The sequence below is a fragment of the Paramisgurnus dabryanus genome, chromosome 14 (assembly GCF_030506205.2).
Source record: "Paramisgurnus dabryanus chromosome 14, PD_genome_1.1, whole genome shotgun sequence".
Classification (NCBI taxonomy): Eukaryota; Metazoa; Chordata; class Actinopteri; order Cypriniformes; family Cobitidae; genus Paramisgurnus; species Paramisgurnus dabryanus.
The window spans coordinates 15,928,836-15,949,181 of NC_133350.1; the positions used below are offsets into that span (position 1 = coordinate 15,928,836).

The following is a 20,346-nucleotide window of genomic DNA, read 5'->3' on the forward strand; positions in this document are numbered from 1 at the left end:
ATAAAATAATTGAATTAAATAAAAATGTGAGAAAATCACTTATTTGTAATTCATGCAGTCTATGAACCTGGTGACTCAAGTACTTCTTTATGCTTTATGTAAATAAGATTTTACAAGATTACACTAAAATTACTAGAGGAACAACCAACTTGATATGTCTTATTCTTTTTCTCAGCTAGTCCATAAGCATAAGGCATTAAAATCCCGTACGACTACGAGTAATGCCCTCACCTCATCCTGGATTAAAGATTTACAGACTGTTGACACGTCTCTCCTGTTCCAGTTTCTCCAGGTCTTTAAGCCACGATGTCCACAATGGCAGTCTAATTTGACCATTCACACTGAAATTTTTAAAGAAATATCAATATCAATGGACCGGATGCAAGTTCAGCTGCTAAGAGGATCATCCAGAATTGGAATTAAATCATCTGTTTACATGCAGAGTCCTACCCTTGAGAACTGTCAGATCATCATTTTACTAACACCTCTCGCTGGATGTGAAAGAAAGCTGTAGGCAGACCTTATGACAGATGCAGGACTGATAAAGTGGGTGAGGAACATCACCAGGGGTTTAGGTAATGACTACACAAGAGTACCGCAGTAATGAACACAGCTTCAGGAATGGCACCATCATCTCCAGTCTTGTTTTCACCTTCTCTCACCCGGACTCCTCCGAGTCCCGGGAGGAGGTCAGCTTCACCTTTCAGATCACCTCCCCCTTCTATTATGACTTCACCTAAACTATGGCAGAAAGCTGCGATATCACGGCTGGCTGAAGAGTTCTTCTGGATAGGGGGAAGTATTGTTGCAACGCCGAAACTGAGAATGGGTCAAATAGGCAAGTGTCTACCTTTACTGCTTTTAATTCATTTTAGAAGTATAACTGTATATTGCTGTTGTAAAATAGTGATCAAAGCTGCAGTGAGAGAAATGTTTTTCATTTAGGAGAAATGCAGAAAGGCACCTGTGAGTGGCTCAGGGCATATGGACACAAACAATCCCCTCAGATTAGTCTGACAGAAACAGACTAGTTACATCACATGACTCGTGTGTCCCTGATCCTCTCTTTCAAAAACTCTCAGAATTGCCATTAATGGCTAAGTTTCATTGACAACCAATTAAGAAGGTTAACTAATCCTATACTTTGTACACTGTACTTATTATTGGCTCCTTTGACAAAATGTTTAACGCAGTCACTTTGGATAAAAGCATCTGCCAAATAAAGAAATGTAATGTAAATGAGGAGATGTGCAAAACATTTTTTAGACAAACACACCACTTTAAGTAAGGAATAATTGACGACGGGCCATTGAATTATAAGAAAATAATGCACACCGCCGTTACACCGCGGGTGTGCATTATTTTCAAATAATTCAAAGGACTGGAGTCAATTATTCCTCTTATACCACGGTTACCACAAACATTGCTCTGATGCCTATTTTTAAGACATTTGACAAGTTAGGTGTGCGGTTATCGGAAATTAATGCATACCCACGGAACATTTCTCAGCCAATCAGAATACAGCATTCAACAGACCCGTGGTAAAAAATATTATAAAACCATTTTTCCCTTTTAAATGCTATATGAATGCGTCAGCATCATATGCATCTGTGAAATCAGGTACCCGTACTTAACTCACCCTAAAATACATTCACATTTCATTTCCGAAACACGTGTTGTTCTTGTAAGTGAATGAGACGACCACCATAATGTTTCCATGATGCATGCCAACACACGCACACGCAGCTTGTGTCTGACGCAGATGTGTAATCTGATTGAGAAGCTACTTGTTACATCTGCTTGAACAATTCAACTCTGACATTCTGAAGGATTTTCTCAATGCATACTAATTATGTCACCACGTTCTCAAAGAAAAATGAATGAATTCCAAAAAAACAGATGTTCTTGAAATTCCTCACTTGCACTCTCAGGCCCTTAAACAGATGTAGTCAGTGATCAAATCTTCTCTTGGTTTTGCAGTAGAGAGATGCATGTGCAACATGCAGGCTGGCACTCAGATGATTAAACTAAGAGGAAAATCCAAGACTCTGGTTCGCCTTTTCTACCTAGATGAGCATAAATCCTGTATTCGGTGGAGACCCTCCAGAAAACATGAGAAAGCTAAAAGTAAGTCCATGTTAAAGGACGGCCATTGGTTTCATTTGAACATAATACATTTTAATGTTAAATGTTACAACAAATTGATGTGCATTATAAAGACAACTCCCTTTTTTCAAAGTTTTTTTTCTTTCAAAAATCATGCACCCTGCCTTTAAATATGTTTTTAGTGCAAATGTTTAATAATGTTTTAATATTTATCTGCAAAATAAAGATATATAAAACATTGTCAGAGCATCACATCACATGATTGTTTTATTCAGTCACCATAGACTCTATCCATGAGGTCTGTGAGGGGATGAAAACAGAGGCCTTTAGGCGATTTGCCAACAATAACTTTGATCCAAACTGCTGCTTCAGTATTTACCACGGTGACCATGTAGAATCTCTTGACTTGGTAACCACGAATGGAGAAGAGGCACGAACCTGGATTACTGGCCTGAAATATCTCATGGCAGGCATCAGCGATGAGGACAGTCTGGCAAAAAGACAACGAACGCGAGATCAATATCCTTTAAAACTGTCAGTCACCTCTGTAGGTGAAGGCAGGTAGCGAAAGGCTTGTTCGACATGCGGGGCCGCAAGAACCGACAGGCCGATGGCGTCAAAGTACCGCGAGACAGATTTGAAAAATCATACGGAGAAGTCTTATTTCGACTTGTTCTCGCGGTATTTAGACGTCAGCCGCATGTGAGTTCTTGCGGCGCCGCATTAAGTCGAACACCTAGGCCGTTTCTCAAACAAAAGGCTGCAGCCTCCGGAGGTCCTTCGCATATGCAGGCTGCATACGTCATCGAGCCAGATTTATTTCAGTTAACTGAGCATTACATGCAAGTCACAAGCATATAACATCAATTTACGATTAACTAAGTATAAAAGTAAACTTTATAGTTGTTAATATTCTAAATTAAGACAGTCTATACGACATATGCAGCCTACATGCGACCTTTGAAGGATGGAGCATTCCGTTTGAGAAACGGTCCTAATGCGATAATCCACTAGTATAGTAACCCCCCGTGATGCCTGTTTAAAATTGTATTTTTTTTTATCAGATTTACCCATATTGTGATGCTTTCTTTGTAAAAAAAAAATATGTATCATATTTCCTGACCTCTTGTTGCAAATGGTTGAAGCAGACCTTTTCAGAAGCTGACAAAAATGGTGATGGGAGTTTAAGCATTGGGGAAGTTCTGCAGCTGCTTCACAAACTCAACGTGAATCTTCCAAAGCAGAAAGTCAAAAAAATGTTTGAGGTAAAGTAACATAAAGCTGTCAATTTCGTGTAACTCACTGAGTTACAGGTCAAAATTATGCAACATTACTAAATCACATTTTTCATTAGCATTGCATTAACAAGCTTTCAAATAGCGACCATACCAAGCTTTTGCTAAACATGTGTACCATGACAAAATGCTTTTCAGTTCAGTCCTGCAGTTTGTAATCATGTTAGCTCATAAAATTCATTAGTGTCAAATTAGTATTAAGTAGAAAATTAGCAAGTAGCAAATTTGTTCAAGAGAAGTGTTTTGTGAATTCTACTGTGTTTTGTAGTGAAATAATTGCAATTTCGTGCTGTTAGGTAAATTGAGATACTGATTGCGTTTGTGCCTGATAAATACATCTGCTCTTCAGCTAATTGTAAACTGAAAGTAAAATTAAGTACTATAGCTTTAATGCTGTTACTGTAGCCATTTCTTATGTCTAGCATGCAGTGTTGCAAACTAGTGTTTACTAGCTTGGGTTGAAATAGAAGTATTCTTCCTATACAGGTGTACAATTTTATTACGTAGCATTTCTTCTTAGGTGGAATTGAGTGCCATAAGATCTCTTCTGTTTCTAAAGTATATCATCATAAATTTACTAAAGTCATTGCAAATACATCCAGAGGGCCATTACTGATAAAGTTCCTGATGAGTATGCTGAACTAGTAACATATGGCTCACTTTGAACAGATGGTGTTGTCTGGTTAAGGTCTTAACTTGAGTGCCTCTAATCCTTAATGGGGACATTTCTTTATACCGTCCTGAACTCCATTAAACTACTTTCACTAATAGTCTCATTAAAAACGACACTCTCAAAAAAAGGCACAAAAGTGGTCACTGGGACGAAACCTTATTTGGTAGCAGGATCAGTGTCAAAAACGGTTTGGCAAGATGAGAAATTCAAAATCTTTTTAAAAAACTTGTTTTAAAAGCACGCTTTGGGTTCATTTCAATGCAGATAGTGTATTTAATGCAGTTCTAAACGTAGGTTCGGGAGGAGCCTAAACATTCAGGCCTGTCAATCATCATCATGATGGGCGTATATAAGGCAGCCTTCAGGCCTTCCTGTCCAGCTGCTTTCTTTTCCGGATTTTGGCCCCGCCCGTTTCCGGAATCACATCTACACAACGAGCTCCAGCTCCTACTAACTTGGGAAATATATTTTTAAATACCAATGCAGCGGCTTTTTAGTACCCGCTCTCACTACCGCTGTAGTTGATGTCAGGGGCTGTGCTCAATATTTTTGCATTTCGGATGTTCTTTTACACGACAACCGCATGCTCGATTGCAAACGCTGTTTGACAACAGCGACGTGACATCATGCGCTTCTGTTAATTCCGTCTACGCATGCGCGATCGACCAAAACAACAATGGCGGCCCACAGGACTGTGTTGCACTTGTTTTCGCGTTTATTAATCCATTTTCCATCAAAGCTAACAATTATCGGAGCTTTATAATCCAGAGTTAATCGTAGTGAAACCTACCTTATTGTCAATTCAATCAAACTGCTCGTTTTTTCGTTCTTCTCGATAGTTTATTTTTTTTCTCACAGCTCTGTAGAAGAATTCGCTACACGCTCCCGCGTTCTTCCATCCAAGGCAACACCGCATTCCACTGGCCCCGCATGCATACATGACAGTCTCCGCGGACGGGCAAGGATCCCACGCAATGGTCTACAACGAGCCTCCGCTTTTCGCGCACACGAAGCCGAAAGTATACTAGGGACGTCCGCGTATGCGCGCCGTCCACATGACGTCATTTTCGTCATCGAGAGGGTCCGCGGCCGGCGGACCGTCCCGGTGCAGCCCAAAAGGCGAAAGGCATGACGCGCTAACTGTTGCACTTTTCTTTGAACCGACAGCATTGAGCAATTGAGTTCAAAAAACCCAACACAGAGCTAAGGATAGAAAAAGTCGTCTGTCGGAACAACCCTATTGTTGTAACACAAAAACTTGACACATATAAGAACATGAACAAAATAACAATCTCATAAATATGTCTTTATTAAACTTTCATTTCATTTACGTTTTTACTTTTCAAGCAATGCAGAAATCGGATTGTAGTTATTTCCTCATCCAGGGTACATTCTTTATAAATATAAGATAGCCTATCTCGTGTTTTAAATGGCAAGTTTCTATACTTCATAGTAAAGACGCATATACATTAAATAGCATTGTATTGCATGGATCAATCAAAGAGATTTGTTGCAGGCTTGCCTGCTCACACGGGCTCGCCACGAGTCCGGTTAAGTATTATTTAAAGCTGATCTTTCTGTCGCTTTATCTCTACCGCAGTAGGGATCTCCGTTTCTCTCCGTTACAGAACCGCCGCTCGCACTATCACGGTAAGCTAGTCCACTTTCATCAACCTAATAAGCATATAATGTTTATTCGTTAAATATATTGCTTCTTCATTGCTTTAAATATTATTCACAATTGATTAGAACATCTCAAAAAACGCGGTTCGGTTGATGCTAATTAGTGCTTAATTAACAGGCGACCTAACCCCGGTCTCATTGCTATTCACAATTTGTCCAACAGCCAAACCACAGTGTTTATTAAAACATTTAAACTTGCTTCGCAATTTGAAATCGTTCTTCGGTATTGTCTCTCATCGCCGCACCATTAAATTGATATCAGGTCATTAAATATCACGCCGCGGAGTTATGCCAATAAACTTTATAGATTTATGGACTAAAGAAGATTTGTCTGTATTAACTCACCTCGTAACCAACTGCAGGACTTCATCCCTAATCGCCGGTTTTTACTAGAAGCGCACATAATTCTTTACCATCGAATAATTTCCACCTGTCTCACCTAAAGTTCATTCCCTCAGCCGCAGCAGCAACCACAAACACCGCTCCCGCACTTGATTTCATTTTCAATCTCAAGGCCAACAGCAGTTATCTGACCAACCGCAATAGCGCCAGTTAAAATCCATTTCTCACTGCCGCAGCAGTGTTCTCGGACTCCGATTATTCACCAGCCCCAGTTAAACTTGATATTTCTCCACCTCAGTAATTTCGTCCTCTCACGATACTTTGTCAGAGAAAATTGTCAATTTTTTCTATTTGCAGTTGTGATCCCGGTTTCGTCCTATCACCCAGCTTTTAAATTAATTTTACTTCATTGTTTCAGCAATGAATTCGGCCACTTTCACAATAATTCGTCAGAGTAAATTTACATTTTTTCTTCCACAGTAGTGATCCAGCCTCCATCCTAACACCCAGCCTTAAATTTATTTTACTTCATTGCCGCAGCAATTATTTCGGCTGCTTCTCCCTTGATAATTGTCAGAGAAAATAACTTTTTCCTACCACATCAGTGATCCAGGTTTTCTTCATCACACCCAGCTGATTAAATTATTTTTACTTCATTGCCGCAGCAATGATTTTGGCTGCTTCTTTTACGATCATTTGTCAAAGATCATTTTTATATTTCTCTACCGCAGCAGTGACTCCTGTTTTCGTCCTCACTCCCAGTTTCTAAATTAATTTTACTTCATGGCCGCAGCATTCATTAATTTTTCGGCTGGTTTTTCACTATAATCTGTCACAAAATGTTCTAATTTTCTCTCCCGAAGAAGTGATTCCTGTTGGCGTCCTCAAACCCAGCTTTTAAATGAATTTTACTTCATTGCCGCAGCAATGATTTCGGCTGCTTCTTTCACGATTATTTGTCAGAGAACATTTTTATATTTCTCTACCGCAGCAATGATCCTTGTTTTCGTCTTCACACCCAGCTTTTAAATAAATTTTACTTCATTGCAGCAGCAATGATTTCGTCTGCTTTTTCACAATAATTTGTTAGAAAATGTTTAAATTTCTCTACCACAGCAGCGATTTCTGTTTATGTCCTCGCACCCAGACTCTTAAATTAATTTTATTTAATTACCGCAGCAATGTTTCGGCTGCTTTTCACAATTATTTCTCGGAAAAAAAATGTATTTCTCTACTGCAGCCTTGATTCCTGTTTTCGTCCTTGCACCCAGCTTTTAAATAAATTTTACTTCATTGCCGCAGCAATGATTTCAAGCCGCTTCTCCCACAATAATTGTCAAAAAATTATTTTCTCTACTAAATCAGTGGTCCAGATTTTCGTCACCACACCCAACTTTTAAATTCATTTTACTTCATTGCCGTAGCAGTGATTTCGGCCGCTTACTTCACTATAATTTGTCAGAATTTTTATTTCTCTTTACCGCAGCAGATCCTGGCCTTCGTCCTCACGGCCAGTTTTCAATAAGCTTTAATTTAAAAAATGTTAGGGGCGAGAGGGAACTTTCCCCTGTCGTCGACAGTCTTAAATATAGTTTATGAACTTCTAGCTCCGTTCTTGGATTTTTTGTTTTGTTTAGCTAAACTTTACTTTTGAGAATTGATCACAGATTAAAGATCAATTGATCACAAAACGAGAGCACCTTACGTTTGCAATCTAGGGCACAGTCAAACTTACAACAATGGCTGAGCCGCAGTATTCATGTATGTGGGTGCATCTCCGTGTACCGGTCGATAGCCTGCAAACGAGCCGTTTGCTCTTGCGTTCGTAATAATTTTTTTTCATACGAGAGTGCTTCTACATTGCTGATAGCACACATACACGTCTATTTGATGTCTACGCTACATTTTCACCTGCAAGATGTAATTTTTGATGATTAAATTGCACATCTGCAATACATGACTCGCCCTTCTCAAATTCTCACTATACCCGCTGCAGAGATGTGGTGCGTGCGCGACGCGAATGCTCTGCTCATGAAACTGATCAACGATTTTTCTATTGAATGCCAAATTCGGAAAGTTTGACTTTGGTTCATAAAAGCAAAGCGGCTGGCTGGCAGCAAGCCAATTGGGCGGCAGGCTGCCGTGAAATTTTATTCCAGGTTGTTATGAGATGTTTACTCACCCAGATTTTTTTTTTATTCCCAGAGCTCCAGATCCTTATCATGCTTTTTCAGTCGTACCCGTGCTGTCTAGGTGTCCAGAGGTGTCATTTCAAACGCATCCCTGATAGCACACGTACATCTTGAAGATGTCTATTTGATGTCTGTGTTTACATCTGCAAGTCACATTATTTAGATTGTTTGCTCATCTGCAATACGTCTCTGGGACGTTTCCTAAAAGATGTCATAGACATATTAAAGATGTTTTTGATTTATAATGTATGTAAAGCGCTCATGTAAAGCAGCTCTTTCTAAGACCTTTATAAGATGTTTTAACACACCAAATGTATTCCACTTCTCCAGATCTTTATCAGACATCTTACAGTCGTACCCGTGCTATCTGGGATTAAACGGTGCCGTGCTAGCTGCAAAGCTAAGTGGATCACGTCTTTGGACTTTGATCTCACAGCGTAGTCTACGTATTATAACAATCGAGAAACACTGCTTTTTTCCCATAAACTGACCGGCCGCAGATGCATATTCCATAACATCCATATATTTTTTATACATATTCACGCTTTTTCAATTCATGCATCGCCTCGCAGAGCCATCTGCAAGGCGATGTAACAAAAAAAATGTCAGTCTTCCGTTCCAGTTTTAATTTTATTCTTATTCTTTATTCTTATTTGTTGACACTTATATCAACGAGAAACCCCGGGACCACTAGCTTTTTTTATCTGCCCAGTCCTACCCGCAGCAAAGGTAAGCTGCATGCTCCCACAAGGTTCGAGTTGGGTCCCGCTGGTCCCACCGGATACCAACCTCTTAACACAGTTCTCTAAAGTAAGCAGACGAGCCCACAAAATAGTCACAAGATGTTCTTATTTTGCGTTTTTCCTCCTATAGAAATTTATCCTAAATAATATAGTCCGTTGCTCCAAAAAACGTGTTCACGATTGTTTCCAATGTTCGTGTGTTTTTTGCGCAGTTATTTGTCAACAAAAATCTAATGAACATGTTGGCTAATTATCAACCACAATCAGCCTCTAACAACCTTTCGCTCGATACGCATTGATTTCAGCAGTGATTTTGTCCCGCTCATACTACCACAGTATTGATCCCAGTCGATCGCGCTCTTATTTAACAGTTGCCGCAACCTTTTTTTCTCACTGCCTTAGTAGTGATCTTATCCCGCTCGCTCCGAAGCCCCAGACAGCGCATTTCCTACTCCCGCAGGAGTTATTATTTGTTTATTTGACAGGGACCATACAAGCAAACATAGTTACAATTCATAGCCTGTAACTGATGCGTAGCATATAGTGTCTATAGCTAGAGCTAAAATAAGCCCAAATTTCGCACACTTTTTTTCCGTATAACTTTGCTCACTGCCGCAGCAGTGATTTCATAACCCGCAGTAGTGATTCAGCCTTGCTCCCCTTTGAGCCCCAGTCCGTTCGCTTCCCAGTAACTCCCGCAGGAGTCTGAAGCCAAAAATTTCGCACAGCTTTTTCTGTATAACTTTGCTCACAGCCACAGCAGTGATTTCATAACGCTCGCACTACCGCAGTAGTGATTCAGCCTTGCTCCCGCAGGAGCCCCAGTCCGTGCGCTTCCCAGTAACTCCCGCAGGAGTCTTAAGCCAAAATTTCGCACAGCTTTGTTTGTATAACTTTGCTCACTGCCGCAGCAGTGATTTCATAATGCTTGCACTACCACAGTAGTGATTCAGCCTTGCTCCCGCAGGAGCCCCAGGCCGCACGCTTCCCATTGACTCCCGCAGGAGTCTTAAGCTGAAACTTTGCACATCTTTTTCTGTACAATTTTTTCACTGCCGCAGCAGTGATTTCATCTTCGCTCTTACTACCGCAGTAGTAATTCAAACCATTTCTTCTTCCTCTTACTGATGATATTCTACCCATTTTTTGGGGGAGAGAGAGGATAAATCTTACAGACCTTAATTACTCGCAGGCTCCTGCTCAACTTGCTGTCCAACAAACACTCTTTTGGGGGTTGAACTTGTGGCTCGAGCCCCAGCCTCAGGTTCGCTCTCTCTGAAGGTTCAGAGCTCAGGTACAGAGCTCCCTTCGAGGACAGCAAGCCAAGTTTGTTTACCATTAATCATTAAGACCTGAATGCGCAGGCGAACTAGTGAAATGCAGTTCTAAACGTAGGTTCGGGAGGAGCCTAAACATTCAGGCCTGTCAATCATCATCATGATGGGCGTATATAAGGCAGCCTTCAGGCCTTCCTGTCCAGCTGCTTTCTTTTCCGACATCCCTCCTCCTCCCCATCTCCTCCTTCACTCTCTCCTTCTTCCTCTTTGCAGTTCAGTTGCAGGGGGTTGAACTTGTGGCTCGAGCCCCAGCCTCAGGTTCGCTCTCTCTGAAGGTTCAGAGCTCAGGTACAGAGCTCCCTTCGAGGACAGCAAGCCAAGTTTGTTTACCATTAATCATTAAGACCTGAATGCGCAGGCGAACTAGTGAATGTAAATTCTATGCAATAAAAAATTACATTTGCACCATTTTTATGAAAGTTAAGACTGAATGGACCTGAAAATGTCAAATGGTGTAACCACCAATAGTGCCAAAGAATGAGAAATATTACATATTTTATTTACCTTGATGGCATGTAAGCCTTATCATCATCATCATCATCAAAGAAAAAAATTAAAATACAATTTTTTGTTAGTTATTTCTAAATGTAAATTTTAATGCGTTTTTGTAATATATCCTGACATATGCTGAAAACAGCTCTGTTTTCTAAATAATCTTTGATAAATGATTTAAAAATGTATGCACAAAAATCATATTACTCTAAACTAGATGATCATATTTAATTCCACATTTTTTATGAATATATTTATATTTTCATTTAAAAAAAACCACTAGTTACATCAATTGACAGATCGGTAACAACACATTGACATTTTTGCAATTATCCCCCAAATATTCTTTCAAAATTAAATAAAATCAGAAAAAAATGTTCCTCAAAAAAAGAGAATGTATGCAAGTAATTAGCAAATTTATTTTGAAATTTTAACCCTTTTACATTTAATTGAACCATATGGACACAAAATAATTAACGTCACGTCATTGACCCAGCAATATGTACCTTTAATGTACTCATGTGCATTATTTAGGTATAAAGGTGTATCTTTTTAAAGTGTACTGCAGTGACAGCTTTTGTACACCGTTTAATCTGAAAGTTTAACATTTTGAAATGTACCAAAGTTTGTTTTTTTCCTTTTAATTATTTTAGCCATTTAACAATGTTTTCATGAATTTTATGTGGATAGTTATACTTTTGTCTGATCCGTAGGAGGCTGACACAGATGAAAACCAGGGGTCTTTGACGTTTGAGGCATTCTGTACATTTTACAAGATGATCTCGACACGCAGAGATCTTTATTTGCTCATGATCACCTACAGCAACCACAAAGAGCACATGGACTTAAATGACCTCGTCCGCTTTTTGGAAAATGAGCAAAAGGCCGGTGTGATTTATTATGCACATCTTCACATAGTTTTTGTCACATCTGTTGCTGTTTTATTAAACGGACACAAACTGTAATGTCACTGACTTATGTTTTTATTTTTTCAGATGGTAGACGTATCCAGAGAGTATTGCAAGATGATCATAAATCAGTTTGAGCCGTGCCCTGAAAACCAAAAACACATGGTGATGGGTATTGATGGTGAGACACTTCAACTGTCCATTGTTTTTACAGATACAAGAACAAAACGTTCTGAATTATTTTCCTGCTTCCTAAGGTTTCACCAATTTCATGCGTAGTCCTGCATGCGACATCTTTAACCCTGAACACTATCAAGTAAATCAGGATATGGCGCAGCCCTTGACACATTACTACATTGCATCTTCTCACAACACCTACCTGACAGGAGATCAGCTGCTGTCTCAGTCTCGGGCTGATATGTACGCTTATGTGCTTCAGGCAGGCTGTCGATGTGTGGAAGGTAGAAATTTACAACCTTAAAGCTTATCTTTGTCTTAGATGTTAGTAGTAGTATTTGGCTTGACTTTTTAACATTATAAAATTATGATTAATTTGACCCAATGCTAATAATTGCAAAATGCCTCTTATCACTTCAAGTCGCATGAAACCTTTTTCAGTTTTTAAGTGTTTGTTCTTATTAGTTGACTGTTGGGATGGTCCTGATGGAGAACCCATAGTGCATCATGGTTACACACTTACCTCAAAAATCCTCTTTAAAGAAGTCGTTGAAACAATCAACAAATATGCTTTTGCCAAAACTCAGTAAGAAAAAATATATTTTGTACAAATCTGCCTTGAAATGAACAATATAATCAGATGAGAAGCAGGCAAATATTGATGGGCTGAATAATTCCTCCACTATCAGATACCCAGTGATTCTTTCAATAGAGAACCACTGCTCTGTGCCACAGCAGAAGAAGATGGCTCAATACCTCACTGAAGTGCTACAGGACAAACTGGACCTGTCCAACGTAAATATGAACGAGTCCAGACGTTTGCCATCTCCAGAGGTTTTAAAAGGGAAAGTTCTTGTCAAGGTGAGGGAATATATGAGCCTCAGTGGACAGAAATCAAGTAAAGATGGAGTAATAAGCTGACATGATTTCTCAGGGTAAGAAGCTGCCAGCAAATCTTGATGCTAACGCGGAAGAGGGGGATGTTTCTGATGAAGACAGCGCTGAAGAGGAAGAGGACGTAGAGGAGCAAATGAATGGAGATGTGAGACTGTTGGTTATTTACATTTATGCATTTGGCAGATGTGTTTATCCAAAGCTTTTATGACTGTGGAGCACAACTGAAAACTGCTGTTTTGGCATACAGACTGGAGAAAGTGCGCCAGAGACCAGTGATGAATCAAAGAAACGCTCAAGGAGGTTGTTCATGGGCAGTTTTAGACGCAAGGTCACTGGGCACTGTCACATTACATTTTCATGTGTTTTATTTTATTCTGTGGTTTAATGTTTCACTATCTGTTTCAGAAGAAAAAGCGGGTTAAAGTAAGAAAGAAGCCCATCCTGGATGACTCTGATACTGACCTGGAAATCCCAAGCAGTAATGATAAACAGGTTATCAACTATGGCAAGTGAGTATGTCAGGAGATTAAATGGGTCAGTTTGTATCGAATTGTACCCTGATGTTTTAATGCAACTATCAGGGCAGGTTTATGGAAATTTTCATGATTAACAATATGAAGAAATTGTCTGTATTGAAGAAAAAATTTCAAATTATGAGGCTAAACTTAATTTTTAGTTAATAAGAAAGGTCATGGAAAAGCACTGTAAACCCTTTGATAGGCTTTGTGTTTATGTCATATTTCAGACGGAGAAAAACCATGAGACTCTCTCGTGCGCTGTCTGATTTGGTCAAGTACACAAAGTCTGTGCGTGTTCATGACATTGAAACTCAAGGTAGTACAAAATGTTTTTGGAATACAGTTGCATTCACAATAACATCCACCTTTGTGAATAATTTTGCAACCAAAAACATGATTTGAATTGTTAACTGCCCATATAAAAGAAAATCACAGATGAGCTCACTTTAACATCCCATTTATTTCCAGACATCATTGAGTTTAAATGCAAATGAAAACTCTTGCTTAAAGGGACACTCCACTTTTTTGAAAAATGCTTATTTTCCAGCTCCCCTAGAGTTAAACATTTAATTTTTATCGTTTTGGAATCCATTCAGCTGATCTTCGGGTCTGGCCGTAGCATTTTTAGCATAGCTTAGCACAATCCATTGAATCTGATTAGACCATTAGCATCGTGATAAAAATAACCAAAGATTTTCAATATTTTTCCTATTTAAAACTTGACTCTTCTGTAGTTACATCGTTTACTAAGACCGATGAAAAATTAAAAGTTGTTATTTTCTAGGCAGATAAGGCTAGGAACTATACTCTCATTCTGGCGTAATAATCAAGGACTTTGCTGCCGTAACATGGCTGCAGGAAGCGCAATGATATCACGCAGCAGCCGAAAATAGTCCCCTGCTATTAAAAGTAACCAAGGGAACTATTTTCAAGGCAGTGCGCAATATTACTACGCCTGCTACAGCATGTTACAGTTATTTTATATCTACATTAATTTTACATACTCTTAATGGATTTTTAATAATTGTCTTATTTTATTTTTATTTTATTAAACAATTTTAGGAGAAACATCAGATACCAAGTTGAAATGAAACAACTAAGAACTCCACAACATTTTATTGACTATAAAATCTATTTGTGTTGCAGCCTACGTGTGCAGCTGGCAAGTGTCCTCTTTAAATGAAACCATCGCTAACCAGATTTTGCAGCTGAAGCCAGCACAGTTAGTTCGCTTCAATCAACGGCAACTTTTAAGGGTCTATCCCTCCAACTACCGTGTGGACTCTAGCAACTTTAATCCTCAGCCATTTTGGAACGCAGGTTGTCATTTAGGTAAACACAGTTTTTTCCTTAATTATTATTTCCTCTAATTATCATCAAGGCCTCTTGTTTTTCATTAATGATGAAACCGCTGCAACTTTGATTAAAAAGCCTTGACTCATAGCAGTTTCGCAGTGCATTCAAAATGTTGTTTCATCTTTCCAGTGGCTCTGAACTATCAGACAGAAGGCCGTATGCTACAACTAAACAGGGCCAAATTTGCAGCGAATGGAAACTGCGGCTACGTGCTGAAGCCAAAATGCATGTGTAAAGGTAAGTTTATTACTCTAAAGTACAGACCAAAGAAGACACATTTGTATTTTATGTGTTATCTGAAAGACAATTTTCACTTCAAACATCATGATTGTCATCAGGTGCCTTTAATCCTGTGCTAGAAGATGCTTTACCTGGACACAGGAAAACTCAGTTAGTGCTTAAAATTATTAGTGGCCAGCAGCTCCCAAAGCCTAAAGACTCCATGTTAGGGGACAGAGGAGAGGTCAGTTCATTAAATATATGAATATTATAATAATATACAAGTAACACTTTACAATAAGGTTGTATTTGTTAACATTAGTAAAAGGGATAGTTCGACCAAAAATGATATTAAACCCATGATTTACTCACCCTCAAGCTGTCCGAGTTGCATATGTCCATCGTTTTTCAGACAAACACATTTTCGGATATTTTAGAAAATGTTTTAGATCTTTCAGTTAATTAAATGGGAAGTTACAGGGTCAATGACCTTCGCGTCCAAAAAAAGTGCGTCCATCCTTCACAAATTAAATCCAAACGGCTCCAGGATGATAAACAAAGGTCTTCTGAGGGTAATCCGCGCGGTGTTGTTGTAGAAATATCCATATTTAAAACTTTATTAACGTAAATAAATACCTTCTGGTAGCGCCGCCATCTTAGTGGTGTCTGCATTCAGGATGAGAGCTTACGCAGCCTACGGAGGCTACTCTGCTGCTGCTCTGTGCCCCTGCCCTCCAAATTTGTCATACATCACTAAGAAAAGTGCGTACACTACGCTAATACTCTCTCCTGAATACAGAGGAGTCTAAGATGGGTGCGCTACCGGAAGGTATTTATTTACGTTAATAAAGTTTTAAATATGGATATTTCTACAACAACACCGCGCGGATTACCCTCAGAAGACCTTTGTTTATCATCCTGGAGCCATTTGGATTTAATTTGTGAAGGATGTTTTTGGACTTGAAGGTCGTGGACCCCGTAACTTTACATTTAATCAACTGAAAGATTTAAAACATTTTAAAAAATATCCGAAAATGTGTTTGTCTGAAAAACGATGGACATATGCTACTCGGACAGCTTGGGGGTGAGTAAATCATGGGTTTAATATCATTTTTGGCCGAACTATCCCTTTAGTAAATGCATTAGCTAACATAAACTATTTTTTAACATTTATTAATCTTTATTCATGTTAGGTAATGCAAATGCAATTGTAAAAATAAGTTCAATGTTCATTAACCGTTGCTAACATTTACAATTTTTTATTTTAAATATATTCGTGAATTCTGAAATAACAAAATGCTGTATTGCTTATTGTTAGTATATGTCAGCTAATGCATTAACTAATATTAATAAATACAACTTGATTGTAAAGTGTTACTCGTGCACCTTAACAAGAGACTGAATGTTTGTTGTTCAGATCATAGATCCCTATGTTGAGGTGGAAATAACTGGATTACCTGCAGACTGCAATAAACATCAGACAAGGGTAGTGGATGATAACGGTGAGTTTAAAGCTGGATTGTTAGTTTTGTTAGTGTACATTTTAAATGTTTTATCAGACACTTTAAAATTTTTGGTTTCCCCTTTGGTTACCCTTTTTTTTTACATTTTTATAGTTTTAGTGCATGTGCTCATATATTATGTCTTGTGTTTTAATGTCAACAGGGTTTAACCCCATGTGGGAAGAGACATTAGTGTTTACGCTCCATATGCCTCAGATTGCCTTGGTGCGGTTTATGGTTTGGGATCATGATCCAATTGGGCGGGATTTTATTGGACAAAGAACAATAGCGTTTAAAAGCATGATGCCAGGTAACCTAGATGTAAATGTAGACGTGAAGGACATAGTTTAAGTGGACAATGTATATGTTTTTTGTTACAGTATTCATCAGACCATAATATTTCAAATGTTTCACAGGTTATCGACATGTTTATTTAGAAGGCATGGAAGAAGCATCTATCTTTGTACATGTTGCCATAAATGACATCACAGGAAAGGTAACTGTTTGGTAGAATATTTATGCTAAACAAGCTTTTTATTAGTCCAATTTAAACTTACAGTAATCATGGTTTTATAATCGTAAAATTGTATTAAAGTGGACATATCATGAATATCTGGCTTTTTTCATGTTTAAGTGCTATAATTGGGTTCCCAGTGCTTCTATCAACCTAGAAAATGTGAAAAAGAACAACCCAGTAACTTAATTTTGTTAAACCATTCTCTGCAAACATGTAAAAAATAGGTAATTGAAATTTGGCTCCCCTTGTGATGTCGAAAGGGGGTAATACCACCCCCTAATCTTTACTATCCAACCACGGCACTGCCATTTAGTGCAGAGGTCAGCTCATTTAAATTTTTAAAATGGCACATTTTTGCTCACACCTATATAGTGGCAATTTTAACATGCTATAATAATCTATATGGTATTTTGAGCTAAAACTTCACAGATATACTCTGGGGACACCAAAGATTTATTTGACATCTCAAAGTTTTAAGAAATGTCTTGGTTTTTTTGTGTATTGATTACTATTTGTAAATTATTGTATTACTACAACAACCATGGTTAAACTATGGTTACTGTAGCAAAACTATGGTTAATTATGGTAACCATGGTTTACCTAGCCTATAGTAACCATTTCTGTAATAAAACCATGGTTAATGTTTGGTAAATTGATTCTGATTTCTATAATTGGTGTTTTAACATTGTGAAATCATTTTATTGATATATGCAAACCCCAATTCTTACAGGTGAAATCAAGCAATGCGGTAAAGCAGCTAATTCAGAGAAAGCTCGTTCAAACCTCTGAAGATGGCAGCAGGAGATCATTCGGTCCAAGCTTCCTGCGGAAAAGCGGAGCCAAGAGGAACCAAGCAAAAGTTATGCGGGCCTCTCCTGATTCCTACGCCAAAGAGGACTTTCTAAATAGACGTTATAGTGATGACATAAGCTCGAAAGACAGCAAAAGCACCTCACAGTATACATCTTTACATAAAGGACCTCAAAGTGAACCCCTGAGAAGGGCCCATAAGGTCTCTTTTCAGGAGCCAGGAGGATCTCATGAGGTACGTCGGCGCCTGTCCTCTATCGCATGTTCTGGTGGAGCAGGTACGAATATGGATTACATCAATTTAGGATTTGATTCAAAAGAAAGTTCTGAATTGGATTTGGTTAGACCACATCTTTCTAAGCAGGAGCTGATTCATTCAGAACAAAATGATTTACCTCCAGCATTAAATCGGGTCAGCATTGCATATGGGTGTGTAGACTTATCAACAGCTTCTACAACGCCGAGTGACCACAACAAGCTCTCGCAGCAGGTCTCGGACATTAATAATATTTCTGAGGATTCAGATCAGGAGTCATATGAACCTTTAAATCCTCAAGGGTGTGAAGTAAATCTCCAGTCTCCTGTAAGCTCAGAACCTACAACAGACTATGAGCCCTTAAATTTTGATCCAATACCGGATGGAGTACTGGATCCCTCTAGTGGAGCTTTAAATACCAGAAACCTGTCACTGAAGAATACATTCAGACCTTTACATTTTGAGCTTATGCCTTCGTGGCGGCTGAGGTCCATGCCCGCAACTCCTGCGATGAGCAGACGCTACATGAATGACCTAAGCAGACAGTTTGCCACAGATTCTCCATTTCTGGGACGTAGATCAAAAAGCACCCCGAGGCGTCACCCACCCTCTCCCTGTAACATCAGGAAAGACTTCCTGGATCAACTCCCCGTCCCTCAGAAGCATGGCAGCTGTAGTTATGTTACACACAAAAACTCTTTTCCTAACAACAACAACCTTGCTGAGAGTGAATTAAGCAGCCTGAGCAGTTCGGACAGCCTTGACCTGAGTACTTTGCCATCCCGTTTCCCTGACAACCAGCACCTGACAATGGGCACTCTGCAGAGGGAGATGAATGCTCTGTTTGAAGAGAAAATGCATGAGATTCGTTGTCATTCTCCACTTTTTTTCGAAGGTAAGTTTTACGTTTTCAACAAAGTGCTCTGGCCTAATTTAAATACAGGTTTGTATTTTAATTACCGACATGATCAGACTGTAAGTTTAATATGTTGTTTGGTTTTAACTTTGTATTTTTAGATTGATAAACACTGTAGAAAAAGGCAATTCCACACCCATGGACCTTAAAGTAATAACTGGGATGGCGATGGACAGATGCTAAAAGAAGAAAAGTTATCTTGTTTACATGCAACCTGTGCTTATTATTCATATATTTAAATATAACATGTGTTGTACTGTGCATACTGTAACTTTACTGTAACTATACTCTATAGCTCATAAGGTTTTTATAATGCAGTCACACTTTTGGGGGTTAGATTAAGTTTATTAAAGCATTAATAAACTTTTTTTTTGAAAGTTACAATATTTTTTAATTTTGAATCATTGTTGGAGAAGTTTGCTTTACAAAAGAAATCTGCAAAATGTTCTGAAAGTCAAAAGTGTAACACTGCAAAAAATGACTTTCTTACTTAATATTTTTGTCTTGTTTTCCGTAAAAAATATTTAAAAATTCTTAAAACAAGATGTATTTTTCTTGATGAGCAAAATGAAGGAAATTATCTAGTTTTTAGACAAAAAATATACAATTTAAGTGAATTTGTGTTTAAAACAAGCAAAAATATCTGCCAATGGGGAATTTTTTTTCTTGAATTAACTGTTTACACTGCAAAAAATGATTTTCAAGAAAAAAGTTCTTTAGTATTTTTGTCTTGTATATCTAAAAATTCTTAAATTAAGATGCTTTTTCTTGATGAGCAAATCGACCCAGGAAAATAAGTCTAGTTTTTAGACCAACATTATCAAATGTAAGCGATTTTGTGCATGAAACAAGCAAAAAAATCTGCCAATGGGGTTAGCAAATTCTTCTTGAATTTTTCTTGAATTTAGTTTTTAAGAAAAATGTTCAAGATTTTTTTGCTTACCCCATTGGCAGATTTTTTGCTTGTTTTATGCACAAAATCACTTAAATTTGATATTTTTGGTCTAAAAACTAGAATTATTTTCTTGGGTTGTTTTGCTCATCAAGAAAAAGCATCTTAATTTATGAATTTTTAGATATTTTTACTGAAAACAAGACAAAAATACTAAGAATTTTTTTTTTTTGAAAATCACCTTTTGCAGTGTAAGAGTAAAGTAAACTTTAAAAGTAAAACTTAATTCAAGATTTTTTCTCACCCCATTGGCAGATATTTTTGCTTGTTTTAAGCACAAATTCACTTACATTGTATATTTTTTGTTTATAAACTAGATTTATTTTCTTTATTTTTTAATAAAGAATTATTTTAATAGAATTTTTTATTATTTCTACTGAAAACAAGACAAAAATACTAAGTAAGAAAGTCATTTTTTGCAGTGTAGTGCTTTAAAATGTTTTATGGGCATTTCT

General features: G+C 38.1%; 1 protein-coding gene across 1 annotated transcript; it reads left to right on the forward strand.

Annotated features, from left to right (window-relative positions):
- Positions 1–316: 316 nt before the first annotated feature.
- On the forward strand, positions 317–19,733 carry plch2b (phospholipase C, eta 2b). Its single transcript, XM_065241237.2, has 20 exons — positions 317–838; positions 1,981–2,127; positions 2,382–2,624; positions 3,241–3,371; positions 11,577–11,747; positions 11,859–11,952; positions 12,029–12,232; positions 12,414–12,534; positions 12,638–12,809; positions 12,883–12,990; positions 13,093–13,173; positions 13,251–13,354; positions 13,591–13,679; positions 14,510–14,695; positions 14,849–14,956; positions 15,058–15,182; positions 16,356–16,440; positions 16,604–16,750; positions 16,857–16,936; positions 17,688–19,733. Exons 1-20 carry the CDS (start codon positions 604–606, stop codon positions 19,038–19,040), a joined length of 3,984 nt encoding a protein of 1,327 aa, XP_065097309.1. The 5' UTR covers positions 317–603; the 3' UTR covers positions 19,041–19,733.
- The last annotated feature ends 613 nt before the right edge of the window (positions 19,734–20,346 follow it).